General features: G+C 38.4%; 1 protein-coding gene across 9 annotated transcripts in view; it reads right to left on the bottom strand.

The window, feature by feature from the left end:
* The window catches only part of LOC127811337 (sodium/calcium exchanger NCL), a 67,724-nt gene that overhangs the window by 25,547 nt on the left and 28,652 nt on the right, over positions 1 to 13,525 (bottom strand). For 7 of the 9 annotated variants that reach the window (XR_008025651.1, XM_052351090.1, XM_052351096.1 and 4 more), the window contains 4 exons: positions 5,453 to 5,598; positions 5,096 to 5,372; positions 4,717 to 5,019; positions 4,416 to 4,628 (listed from right to left, as the gene is read on the bottom strand). Coding sequence is in view for 8 of the 9 variants with exons in the window: in XM_052351090.1 (XP_052207050.1) it covers positions 4,416 to 4,628; positions 4,717 to 5,019; positions 5,096 to 5,372; positions 5,453 to 5,598 (939 nt within the window). In the remaining variant the exon portion in view is untranslated. Of the gene's footprint in view, positions 1 to 3,414; positions 3,439 to 3,589; positions 4,629 to 4,716; positions 5,020 to 5,095; positions 5,373 to 5,452; positions 5,599 to 13,525 lie in introns of those variants that run through there. The other 2 variants (XM_052351095.1, XM_052351093.1) reach the window with 2 other exon arrangements.

Here is a 13,525-nt window from a genome sequence, read left to right as displayed (position 1 = left end):
CATAAATTAAAAATGGGGAGATTGTTGAGAAATTTGTATTTTGATTTATGAAGAATAATTTTTGAAAAATATATGTTTAGTAAATTTGGTTTATTGATGATTTCTAACACATTTTATAAATTCTTTTAAATTGGAGAACTTCATGCTTACACATATATCTCTTTCAAAATAGCCAAGTATTGTTTTGTATTAGTTAAGTATGCTGAAAATCTTTTGGAAAAATTAGCTAAGCTTGAAAGGCCTCTTGATAAAATCAATTGAGTATTGTTCAGATTGTTCAGTATGCTTTTAAAAACAATCGAGTATCGAAGTAATTCAATCGACTATCATAAGTTCCTACTCGAGTATGTTATGCAAAAGTTTTATTTTCTTAAAGCTTAATTGAGTATGGTGCTTTTGAAACCAATTAAATATCCTTCTCACTCGAGTAAGTTTTCTGAGTAATCGAGTATCTATAGTTATGAAATCTGAACATATTTTTAATCAAGTAAAGCTTATTTTCAACCAACTAATGTATCTTGTCAATCGAGTATCTATATATGTTATTCGAGTGAAAAAAGATTGGTCTCTAGCTAAGTCTCTGATCTTAAAAGAAATCGAGTAATTAATGTTGATACTCAAGTAATTTTTTTGAGTTGGTCAAGTAAGCTTAGCCCAATAACTAAGTAAGAAATGCATAGTCTCTGTGACTTCTGAATTAGTCGAGTATTGAATTGATCATACTCAAGTAAGCCCTATATATAATTGACTACTTGAAAAGTCCAATTGAGTGAGAGCTATATTAGTTGAGTAACCTTATAAGTTAGTCAAGTAACTATTGTTAGATTTTGAAAAGTATAGTCGTTGGACGCATTAAATGCTTGTCAGTTTTAACTTTTTAGTACATTTAATACATTTCAGACAATAGAAGCGTTCTTGAATGAATTAATAAATGTTGTTTAATGTTCATAGAGACAAAAAGTGGCAATTGTAAGACAAATTGAACATTCAAATTGTTCTCGGCTATGTCAATTAACGTTCAATGTAGGAAATCTATAAATAGAAGATGAAACTGCCTGAAGAAGTTTAGAAGAACTACTCATACATACTCTATCAAACTTCTAGAGCTTCAAGCGATTTTCTTTCAACTACTTCTTGCTTCTCACGAGCTTACACTTTCTAATCTGTGATATTTCTAAAAAAAGAGTACTTTACATTCATTATTCTGTAAACTCTCTTTTGCTCAAGAGAACATTTGTAATCTGTGTTTTATATTTTCTTTTGAGAAATCTTTTTCAAATTTTTTGTGAATCTTGTAAATGTTACACCTGATCCTGTAAAAGGTAGTGGTTGTGGCTAAATCTACTTATGAAAAGCCTCTTATAAATGTTACATTTGATCTTGTAAGAGGTAATGCTTGTGGCTAAGCTTGTTTGTAAAAGCCAACTATATAGGTTTGTAGTTGAGCCTGTAAAAAGTATAAGGTAATATAATATACTTGTGAGTGTGTTTGTAAAATTCTTAGTTAGGAACTAAGGTAGTGGATTAGACATTTGAGGCTGAACCACTTTACATCCTATGTTCTACTTTTGTTATTTCATTTATAACATTCTTATCTCATTTCCTTTTATTTAATTTTATTTTTCAAGAATGATGAAAAAGCTTAATTTACCCCTTTCTTAAACTAACTTTTGTATGAAGGCCTTTATTGGATGACAAGCAAATATGTTGGGCCTTCTTCTTGGGGACATTTATCGCGAATACAACTACAAACTCCCTTCACAAGTAATCAAAAGAGTTGATGTGTCCACCAAGCAATTCACCAAACCATTGGTACGCTAGGTTGGCCAAGCTAAGGGTAAACACACATGTTGATTAGGGTCTCCCCTCCCAAAGTATATTGGCAACTGTGGGAGTTTAAATCCTGACCATACTAGTTATTTGATCAACTCATCGAAAAATGGGAACCTTTTTTCATGCACTTCTTCTTGGGCAATCAATACTCTCTTTTGTTCCAAAACTTCCTCAATCATTTTCTTTATCTCTAGGGCCCTAATTGGGTTTGGAGTGGTGGTTTCTATTGCAAATGGATGCAAACAAAGGGCCCGGTTTGGGTGTTTATTCCTTCTTGACAGGGTACTCTCGACGGTTTCTTCATAGGCTATCGCCTTTCGTGTTTGCCTTCGTCATTCGACCAACAATTGCTCTGAGGCTAGCATTTGGGTAGATAGCAAAGAATTCTCCAGTCGAATTAATTTTTTGAGGATGTCAATTAATTTTATCTATTTTTTGAGGATGCCAATTAATTCCCATTTTCTCGCTATCCATGCATAAGAGAGTTGCCTGATGGATTCGACATGTCCTTTAAATTAAAGGTTCAAGTATCTTTTGAATAAAAAATAATATTTTTTAAATCAAAATATATTTTTCGATTCAAAGGGGGGTGTCTCCTTAAATAAAAAAGAAGTGGTTTAATCAAGAAATTTTCTTTAGATTAAAAGGTATTTCTTAGTCATAATTACTCAAATTCTTTATATATAAGACCCTCTCCGTCATTTTTAATGCAACTTTCTCAATCACATTCTTCCATTCCTCTCTTATCTCACATACTCCTTAAAAGAGTACTGTAAAATTGCCCAAGAATAATCACAACCAGCTTCAAGACTTTTTTTTTTTTTTTTTGTGTTATTCATTTAAATTCGAGTTCTAACAATTACTTGAAATTTTATTTGCAAAATATCATTTGTTATGTTAATTCAATTTGGTTAGTTACATCATTTGTATTTTTTCATGAACACACACACACATATACATATACAATCACACAAACACATATACACATCCGAACGCATAAATAAATACACACAGACACAAATATATACATATATATATATATACACAAAAACACAATTGACGACGATCATACTTGCCGCTGACGACCGTCAGGTTTGGACTGCCATGAAGGCCCCCCAAACCCAAAGGTTCAGGGGCCATTAAGACACCCCGAACCCTGGGGTTCAAGGGGCCTTCATGGCAATCTCTAACGATCACCGTCGACAAGTATAAAATTTCTCAATTGTGTGTCGCGTGCGCACGCATTGTTTAATCAATAAAATTGGGAGCCCATGAAAGGCGATCGTCATCGGCAGATATGGCTACCTCTATCGAGCCCAGAACCCCGAGTTGCGACCGTGATGGTGGCAACCGTCGACGATCTCAATGCATGCTCTGATTTTGCAGAGGCAGCCCATACCCACACTCACATAGCATACTTCTAATTTTGCAGTCTTCTACCTCTTATGAAACTCATATTTGCTCAAACACCAACCGGTGATTCAAATTGTTATGGTTTGAGGATGTGTTTCAAGATTACTCTGTATGAGGATAGCTGTGGTTGTGTACAATAATAATAGAAGGGTATTTTTAAAAAATATTGACTGCAAAAAGTTATTAACGTGGCTGCAAAGAATTAAAAAAAAGGAAGTGAACTTCTACTAACTACAAAGAACAAAAATGCTGGCTGCGAATAGAATTCCTAAATCTAAACCCTCAGTTGCCACACATATTAGCGTCCTTGTTAGAAATAATCCTTTTTAAGAGCCAAAATAAATTTAGAAATAATGGAAAAACATCATATTGCGATATCAAAGATCCAACAAAGGAGAAAAGAAAGAATAAGACAGGCTGAATTCCATTGCCTGGACAGCGATACATTAGAGTAGTCCAACATCAGGGACGGCTTTTTATGGATCTAGAAAAATTAAGATTGCGTTCTCTTTACTGTTTTCAAGTTATTTTTAATTTTCGATTTTCTAAAATAATGAAAGCGCGTTCTCTTCATTGTTTTTAAAAATATATTTTTGAAAACAAAAAAAAAAAATTGTAAAGAAAACTCAAAACAAAAAATTGTTTTGAGTGTTTTCATCCAAAACAAACTCTAAACTCAAAACACATTTATTTATTTATATTTTATTATTATAATGAGAAAAAATATTATAAAATTTATTAATTTTAAAATGTATATATATTTTTAATAATATATTAACATTAAATATTTTTAATTTACTGAGTACTCAAATTTATTGAATAAAATATCATTAAAAAATTATTTTCAAAATTTCAAAGAGAACACGTTTTCTGTTTTGAGAAATAGTTTTTCAAAATGACAAAGAAAACACGTTTTCAATTTTCTAAAAACAGACTATCAAAACAAAAAACTAAAAATAAATTCAAAACTCAAAATTAAAAAGTAAAGAGAACGCAGCCTAACATTTTGAAGTTACTACTTGTGAGTGAGTAAAAATTTAGAAACCTACACTCAAAACTAAATGAAAAAAAGAAAGAACTAAAAAGGGGTAGTCAGTCTTTGACTCTTGACAATACTAAGGACCACCTGGAATCTAAGACCAGCCAAATATAGAGTCAAGAATATATACCAGTGCCAAGGAGAGAGGGTAGAGAAGGAAAGCCACTGAAGCTGTCCAAAGAGGGAAAGTAGTGCGGAAGCTGGCGAATGCACCCATCACCAGGCAGACGACGAAGATGATCAGAACCTCTGACGAGAAATCCCACATCAATCCCCTGATGTAAACCAAAGCTAAGAAGACAGACAGGCAAAGAGCATTGTTCATGGTTACTGCCCCATACAACTGCAACAAAAAAAAACTTGGGAGATGTTAGTGATGTTGCAAATGGATACGAATTGTCACACATCCAAATGGGTAATGACTAACCAACCTCCGAAAATGTCAGTGAAGCAGATCTCAGCCTTTTCCGGCTAGCGAAGATAATTGCGGACACTGCCTCACTAGAATTGGTAGCCAACGGCAACGCAATGAATGAGATGAAGAAAGGAGGAATGCTTGTGGCATCAGAGAAGTTGTCAACTGCATCAACCAAGGGATCTGCAAATGCAGCTGCAATCAAAGTTCCCAGCAACAACAAAAGCACTGCCTTGAAGGAGGTCCATTTAGGATTTTCAACACCCTCATCCGCTTCGTCAGTTTGATCCCCCAAAAGATCGTGTTCCCTCCTTGTTTGCTGTAAACTTCTTGACATTAAATCTTAATCCTAGCAGTACAGTATTTACAGAGCAATTTAACATGCAACAACATACCTGATGGAAATCATCCAGATATTTCATTGAGGCGGGACCAGCCTCAAGAGAAGAAGCCCCAGAGCGCCTTGCCTCTTCAAGCCATCTTGAGATTCCATTCATGAACTCTGTGAAATCAATCTGATTATCATTGGAAGTATCAACCTCGGCCATCAATTTCTTGACTGCATCATCTTCATCCACGTTAACCGCATCCAACCGGATTCCTACTATTAAAGCCTGCAATTCAGTTGCTGAAATAAACCCATCATTGTTCCCGTCAACCATCCTAAATAGCCTGTCAAATTTCAACTAAGACTCAGAACACATGAAAGTCTGCTACAGAAATATCCAGCTGTAAATGTAAAGAACACTAACTTCTCTATAACTTCCTTATTTGGTCTGCCATCATCTCCAAGCAGCCTTCCTAATGAGTGCATCTTTAGATGTCTTAGAATTCCAGATATTACATGCTTATGCTTTGCATAAGCCAGTCTTCTCTTCTGGATCTGGGGCTGAAAAACCTGCCTTACAAGAATAAAAGTTCAACAACACTGATGGGAAAAACAATGACAGTTCAAATTGGAAATATTCAGAAGAATGTTAACCAGCTAACTACAAGCAGGGAAAGAACCCAGACTCAAAATATAATGGTTCCCCATAATCTTGGAATTGAACATGCAGGTTCTCAGGCTCAATAATCTGGCCACCACAAGAAGATTTTCACTCTTTGTGAAGTGTGTAGCCAGGGAAATTCACACGTCAAATGTAATTTACATACAACTCTCAGTTTCCAGTAAATGAAAAAGAGTTTGATACTTCGCTCACAACGAAGACAAGGAACCAGACAAATAGGAGGCTGAGTAATACAAGATATTTCATTCATTTTTATTATTTAAGCACGAGGCTTAGTAGCAAGAGTAAAGTTGCTGCCTTGTGACTGGAAGGTCACAACTTCGAGTTGTAGAACTTGCATGGCTAAAGGGTAAACAGCTTACAAAAAATGACTCTCCCCCGACCATCACAAATTTAGGAGCCTCATGGATTGTGGACAGTGGACACCCATTTTATTTAACAACGGCAGATTTAGTTACACATTGCAAATGAATTTATATTTTATTCACTAGCCTACCTACGAACCAGTTTTAAATAAGTAATATCATAATCGGGAATGTATATTAGTATTAGAAACCTTCATTATTGAAGAGCCAAAAACTATGATGTCAAGGGAGTGAGCAATTTCCAATCTAATAAAAAAAATCACGTAGGACCCCTAAGGTTTTGTTTAGAAGGCACCGAGCACCTCTGTATTTTTTAAAAATACCACCAACCTCCCCTGACTTTAAAAACTGTGCAATGCCCTCTGTGATTAAGAAAGGGGAAATTCTATATGCAGCCACCACTTTTGTTCTCCACAGGCAATTTCTGCAATTGCTCTTCACAACAACCCTCAATTGCTCTTTACAACTAATATTTTCCCAAAATATCCTCCTACACATAAAGCCATCCCACAGCCACTTTTCCCTCGAAAGACGGAAAAATCACACGTTCATCACAACAACCGAATCCTAGGATTAGGAGACATTCATCGCATCTGAATCCTAGGATTCAGAGGCATTGGAAGCTTCCAAACCCTGGGGTTCAGACGCGTTCATTGGCATCTGAACCCCAGGATTCAGGGATGCCTAATGGCCTCTGAACCATGGCGTCGGGATTGGGACGTGTTCAAAGCATCCGAAGCTTTTGGATGTGCTTGCTGCTTCTGTTTCCTATATCAACTCTTGTTTCTCTGCATTTCATAACGAGTGCATCATACCTGTGGGAAGTTCTCCTGGTTAGTCATTTTAGTTTGGAATGATTTAATAATTTGTCTTTGTGGTTCTGTTTTATCTGCTGTTGTTGATTATGCTATTCTCTTTGTAGAACCTAAATTAGTAGTTAATTACCTTCAGAGCCTGAAATCTGCTGAGTCGTCATCGAGAGAGCAGGTTCATTCTATCTTAAAACTTTTCTTAGGCTGGATGAGAAAACCAAGCAAGACTTCATACTCTTTTTCCTCACTTTCTATCAGCTAGAAAAAGCAAAAAAGAAGGAAGCTGGATTCATTGTAACTTTTGCAAAGGGTTGCCACCGTAGTGGCTGCCGGCGACTCGAATGGACCTCCACTGGCCACGATGAACATGGCCACCCCTCACGACGACAAAATCGAACGAACAAAAGGAAAAAAATCGGTGGCCAACAACGACCCATGGAGAAGACAACGACAACCACCATAATGGTCGCCCATCACACCTGAACGCCAGGGTTTGGGAGCTTTCAACATCCACAAACCCTGGGGTTCGGATGCTTTGATTTTCTTTTTGTGATTGATTTTCGAGGGGGGGGGGGGGGAGCATATCTCCTGAACTCAGGGGTTCAGGTGTACCTCAACTAGCCGCAGGAGTCCATTTTTGACCGATTTCCACTAATGTTCTTCCGAATCGTTCTCTTCCTCATCCGACTCCTCCCATGTCATCTCATTTGAGTGTAATCATCCATAGCACAACTCAGTCCAACGTGATAGAAAAAATGAATAGAGGGAAAGAGAGAAAGTAACGGAGAATGTGATTGCAATGGTAGGTGAGTTGTGGTTGCATATTTAGAAGAAGTGGATAAAAATGGATTTTCATTTGAAATTATTTTAATCAGATTGAATTTTACAAAAACTGGCAGGAAGTGACTGGAAATAGAATTTCTATTAAGAAACTGGGAAATTCTATCAGCAATCCACAAAATTACTCTTCATAGCCCGCATTTAATATTCTTCAACTACCTTGCATTAAAAAGCCTTTATTAACCTTTACGCAACCACTTTTTCTTCTTCCTTATTTACTCTTCCCAGCCCAATCTCCGATCACTTACAACGAATTTTTCCGATTACTTACAGCAATTTCTCTATTTCTTTTCTCTTTCTGCTCTTTTACTTTTCTCTATATACAATGGATGATTATATAAAAAAATTGATGAGATGGGAAGAGTTTTATGGAGAAGATGTCAATGAGCAGCAGCTCATGGACGACAATGAAGGGAAACAACAGCAGCACCTCGATGTTCTTCTGGTATGTCATTTTAATTATAATTTTGGATTCGTTACCGGAAACCAGAATCAACAGAGTCCGTCGGAATGGGCGAATTCCGACCATGGGGGTTGGAGTAGAGGAACCCAAGGTTTCCCCGACCGCTTGCAATCGGGGAACCCGAGGGTCCCTGACCGCTTGCAATCGGGGAACTTGAGGTTCCCCAACTGGGAAGGGTCGAGGAGGGTTCCCCGATTGGGAACCCTTGAGTTCCCCAATTGTGAGGGGTCGGGAACCCTCGGGTTTCCCCGACCCGCAATTCCATTCGGGTACCCGTGATTGTTTTTAATTTTTTAAATTTATATGTCTTCATTCTGTTTTATTTATATCTTGTTATTTTTAATTTTTAATTTATATTTCTTATTTATGTTTTGTTTATATCTTGTTATTTTTAATTTTTTTAATTTATATATCTTATTTCTATTTTGATAATAGGTAGTTGATCATCAAAATTTAGAGAATTTAGAGAATGAGAATGCTTTGTGGTTTAATGCTAGTCAAACTTTTATTAGTAATGAGATTTTCAGTAGTAGGGAAGCACTTATTAAATGGGCTAAGACAGTTGGGAAAAAAAATGAAATGGTTATTGTGATAGCTCTGAATCTGGGGGTACACGAAGAAAACCTAGAGTTCATCTTGCTTGTGAACGGAATGGAAAGTATAAACCATCAAAAAAAGGAGATAAGACAATAGGAGAAACAAAATGTAGGGCGACGGGTTCTAAAAAGTGTAGTTATCCATTTGAGTTACTTGGTGTTTAATTTTCAAATGAACACTGGATGTTGAAGGTTATATGTGGGTTATATGTGGATTGCACAACCATTTACCAGAAGCTCAACTTGAGGGTCATTCATATGCTGGCCAACTTACAGAGAAAAAGAGAAAAATTATGATAACAATGTCTAACAATCTTGTGAAGACTAGAAATATTTTGATGACCTTAAAGGTAGAAGATGAAAAAAAAATGTGAGTACCATCAAAACTATATATAATGCACGGCAAAGATATAGAGTCATGGGTAAAGGTGGTCGATCACAAATACAACAGTTAATGAAAAAATTGAAAGATTGTAATTATGTGGAGTGGCATAGAAGTGATAGATTATCAGATTATATCACAGACTTGTTTTAGGCTCATCCGATGGCTATAGAGTTATTTAAAATATTTCCACATGTGCTAATAATGGACTGTACATACAAAACTAATAGATATAAATATCCATTGCTAGAGATCGTTGGTGTGATGTCAACTGAGCTAACTTTTTCTATTGCATTCGCATTTATGGATCATAAATATGAGGATAACTACACATGGGCAATGGAGAAATTAAAGAGTCTGATGACTCCTAATGTACCATATCAGTAATTTAAAAAATACATAAAATATATTGATAATTTTAAATTTTTAAAAAAATAATAACCTATTACAAAATTAATTTAATTGATATGAGAATGTTATATTAAATGTCTAAATGCATGAAAAATAAAAGATGACAAATAAAATTGTTTATAATAAGATTAACAACAATTGGATTTATTAAAAATGTGAAGTGTAAAAATATAATTAATATGGAAAATAACAAATATATGTGTGACAAGAATAAGAAACCAATGATATTTTTTACAAAAAAAAATTATAAAAATTTATATTCAATTTATTAAAAATTTAAAAGGCCCGAAACTAAAAAATAAATAAATAAATTATTAAAATTGGCTTCTGGAATCTGAGGAGCCGCCGAATACTGGGGTCGGGTTTCTCAAACCCCCGAATATCGGGTTCGAGTGGTCCCCAAACCCCGGGGTTCTCCCCACGACAATGGTGGCATCACAGCCTTCGTCAGTCGCAATGGTGGCGGCCACGATTCATCCATCATCGCACCGCACCAGGCATCACCTGGTGTGATGATGGACGAATCGTGGCCGCCACCATCCCGGCTGACGAAGGCCACGATGGTGGCGGCCACGGGCGATGGCGATGCCGCCATTATTGCACCAGTTTGGTGCAATGATTGCAGCACGAGATCGACACGCGAGAGATTTAACACGTACCTGATTTTGCAATCCAAAGTTCTTCTTCTTCGCAAACACTGGCCACCAATTCAACTTGTTAGGGTTTCGTTTGAGGAATGTGTGTGGGGATGGTTGTGGCGGTGGGGAAATGTGTGTGGCTGTGAGGAAGAGAGTATATTTGGAAATTAATGGCTATAAAGAGTAATTATGGTGGCTGTAAATAGCAAAAATAAAAGCCGAGTTTGGAGTGGGGAAAAGGAATTTTGTGGGCTGCTAAGAAACTGGTGTTACTTTGTTTACAATTCCCAGAATACCCTTCCATTCTCTCTCTTCCCACTGTATTTACATAGAAACAAAAAAAAATAAAAAAATTACTGTCAGTTCCTCTCAAAGTAACCCAACGATCTAGCTGGGTTCCTCCAAGGAGCCCAGCCAAATTGCTTGGTTTCTTTGAGTGGAACCCAGATCTGGGTTCAACTTACAGGGGGAGAGAGGAGAGGTTTTTTTTTTTTTGGGGGGGGGGGGGGGGGGGTTTCTAAGGAGAGAGTGAGAGACATACAAGGATATATAGAGAGAGAGAGAGACTTACAACCAGAATTCATTGCCTCTACCACCATCTCCACAACCAATACCTTGCGCAAACATATCTAACGACCACATCGTAAAGCCCAATCATCATGGGTGAAACTCCCCAGATTGGAGAAAAGAGGGTTTCTACAAAAGCTCCCGTCAATCGAGATGGGAGTTTCCCTAGGAACCCCCATTGCGATCACCGACGGCCAATAAGAAAGAGAGAGGGAGAGGAGAGAGAAAGAGGAGAGAAAAAAGGAAAGGATGACGGATGGAGATTGCTGTCAAAATCAGGATGCGGGAGAAGGGATAGAAAGGAGTGCGATTTTGTTCACCCCCTTTAACGGGGGTGAACATAACCCTCAATACTTTGAGGGTTAAAAGTAACGGTGGGGCAGCCAAATATTACCCCCCCCCGCCCCAGTACTCAGTACTTTGATTTGCTATTTGACTGCCCCTCTGTTACTTTTAACCCTCAAAGTACAGATGGTTATGTTCACCCCCGTTAAAGGGGGTGAACAAAATCGCACTCGATAGAAAGGGGGATGAGAAGAGAGTGAAAGGGAGTAGAGAGGAGAGGGGAGAAAATAGTTTAAATACAAGGGGAAAATGCTCGGTCTATTAACACGAAGGAGGTGGGTGACACTTTCGAAAATAAAGAGGGGGGCGGCCAATGCTTTTTAATCAAACTTCTTAGCTGTTCTGTGTAATTTACCCACCCCACCCAAAATGTGAGCAGTTGGACATTAAGTCAGGGTCATTAATTATGTTGGCAACACTTTGACTAAAAACAATGACAATCAGTAACAGATGATTGTCAGATCCTCAATCTGCTTAGGGTCCTTCTCGTAATTGAGAGAAGGTCGGTTAGGCAGGAAAGAGAATTGAGGGAGGGAAAGAGAGAGATTGATAGAGGCAGAATTTGAGAGGGAGAAGGGAGGGAAAAGATCAGTGTAGAATTCTCACATGATCCTCATCCTCGGTAGCCTTCATTATTTATAAGAGAAACGGTTATTACATCAACCAAGTTGCCAGCCAAGTGGCCATGTGTAGTTAGCTATGATTCTCTACACTCGATAGCTCATACAATCGAGTAACTACTAACTGAAGGACTAATTACAAGTTTACCCCTTAGGCTGTGACAACTCCCCCCTCCTTGAATTATTTCTTGTCCCCAAGAAATTACAGGAGACTAGCGATCCGCGGAAACCATTGTAGAAGATCGGGGAGGTACTCCCAAGTTGTGTGGTCGGGATGTAAATGTGTCCACTGCACTAGAACTTGTGTAAGTGGCACAGAGTTTGGGTAGGTCACCCGCTTCTCTAGTATGGCTTTAGGCTTAGCTTCAACTATGGGGTCTTCCTGGAATTCTAGTAGCTCTTGGCGGACGTCCATTGTGGTGCCCATCGCTTTCTTTAATAGAGAGACATGGAAGACTGGGTGCAGCCCCACACCCTCTGGAAGAAGTAGGCGGTATGCCACTGGTCCGATCTTTTCGACAATCTTGAAGGGTCCATAATACTTAGGACTAATTTTAGATATAAGCCCCTTGGTAAACAGATGTTGTTGGAACCACTTAACTTTCAGGAAAACTTCGGCCCTACCTCAAAGTTGCGGTCCGTGCGGTGCTTATCCGCCAGCTGTTTCATGCGATGTTGGGCTGAAGTAAGCTCTTGTTTAATAACTTGCAAGGTTGCTTGTCTGGCCTGTAAGTATTGATCCACTGTAGTTTCTGCAGGACTGTAATGTATGATAGTCGGAATTATGGGAGGTGGATATCCGAAGAGGGCTTCAAAGGGAGTCCGCTTGTGGGCAGCGTGGTAATTGGTGTTGTACCACCACTGGGCCAATGCTATTCACCTATTCCAGCTTCTTGGTCGGTTAAAGCAGAGGCACCGTAGGTATGTTTCGAGACATTGGTTCACCTCAGTCTCCGGATGATAAGCTGATTACAACCGTAACCCAATTCCCAGTCCATGCAGTAGGGTTTTCCAGAATTGGCTAGTGAAAATCTTGTCTCTATCGGATATGATGGCCCGTGGCACGCCATGTAGCTTGAACACATGGTCCATTAGTTTTCGAGCTACCTCTGTAGCCGTGAAGGGATGCGCTAGTGTAATGAAGTGACCAAACTTGGTGACCTGATCGACCACCACCATTATGGTGTCAAAGCCTTCAGACTTGGGCAAAACTTCGATAAAGTCCATGGTTATCTGCTCCTACACTTGGGAAAGTATCTCTAAGGGCTGGAGGAGGCCGGGGTAGGGCACCTGCTCATGTTTGCATCGTTGGTAGGTGGTACATCGGATGACATGTTGAGTTACATCCTTCTTGAGCCCTAGCCAGTAGAAGAGTTGTTTCACCCGATGATATGTTACGTTTAGTCCTGAATGTCCCCTTATAGGGGAGTCATGTAGAGATTGTAGGATCTTTCTCTTCAACTGCTCATCCTCCCCAATGACTACCCTGCCGTTGTATCGGAGCAATCCTTCCTTCAGCGTATACCTCGAGTCTCCTTGGGATTGTACCGCTAATTGAACCAGTAAATTTTGGATCCAGTTAGTCTTTTCATAGCTGGCAGTTATGCCTTGCACCCAGTCTGGGATCAATGCGGAGATGACATGGGCACTGCCCTGGGATTCTCTTCTTGACAAGGCGTCCACGACTACATTTTCGCGCCCCTTCCTGTACGACATAATCAAATCCCATGAGCTTAGATATCCCTTTCCGTTGTAGTTGATTGTGAGCCCTTTGTT

The sequence above is a fragment of the Diospyros lotus genome, chromosome 10 (assembly GCF_014633365.1).
Source record: "Diospyros lotus cultivar Yz01 chromosome 10, ASM1463336v1, whole genome shotgun sequence".
Lineage (NCBI taxonomy): Eukaryota > Viridiplantae > Streptophyta > Magnoliopsida > Ericales > Ebenaceae > Diospyros > Diospyros lotus.
This window is presented reverse-complemented; position numbering and strand designations above follow the sequence as displayed.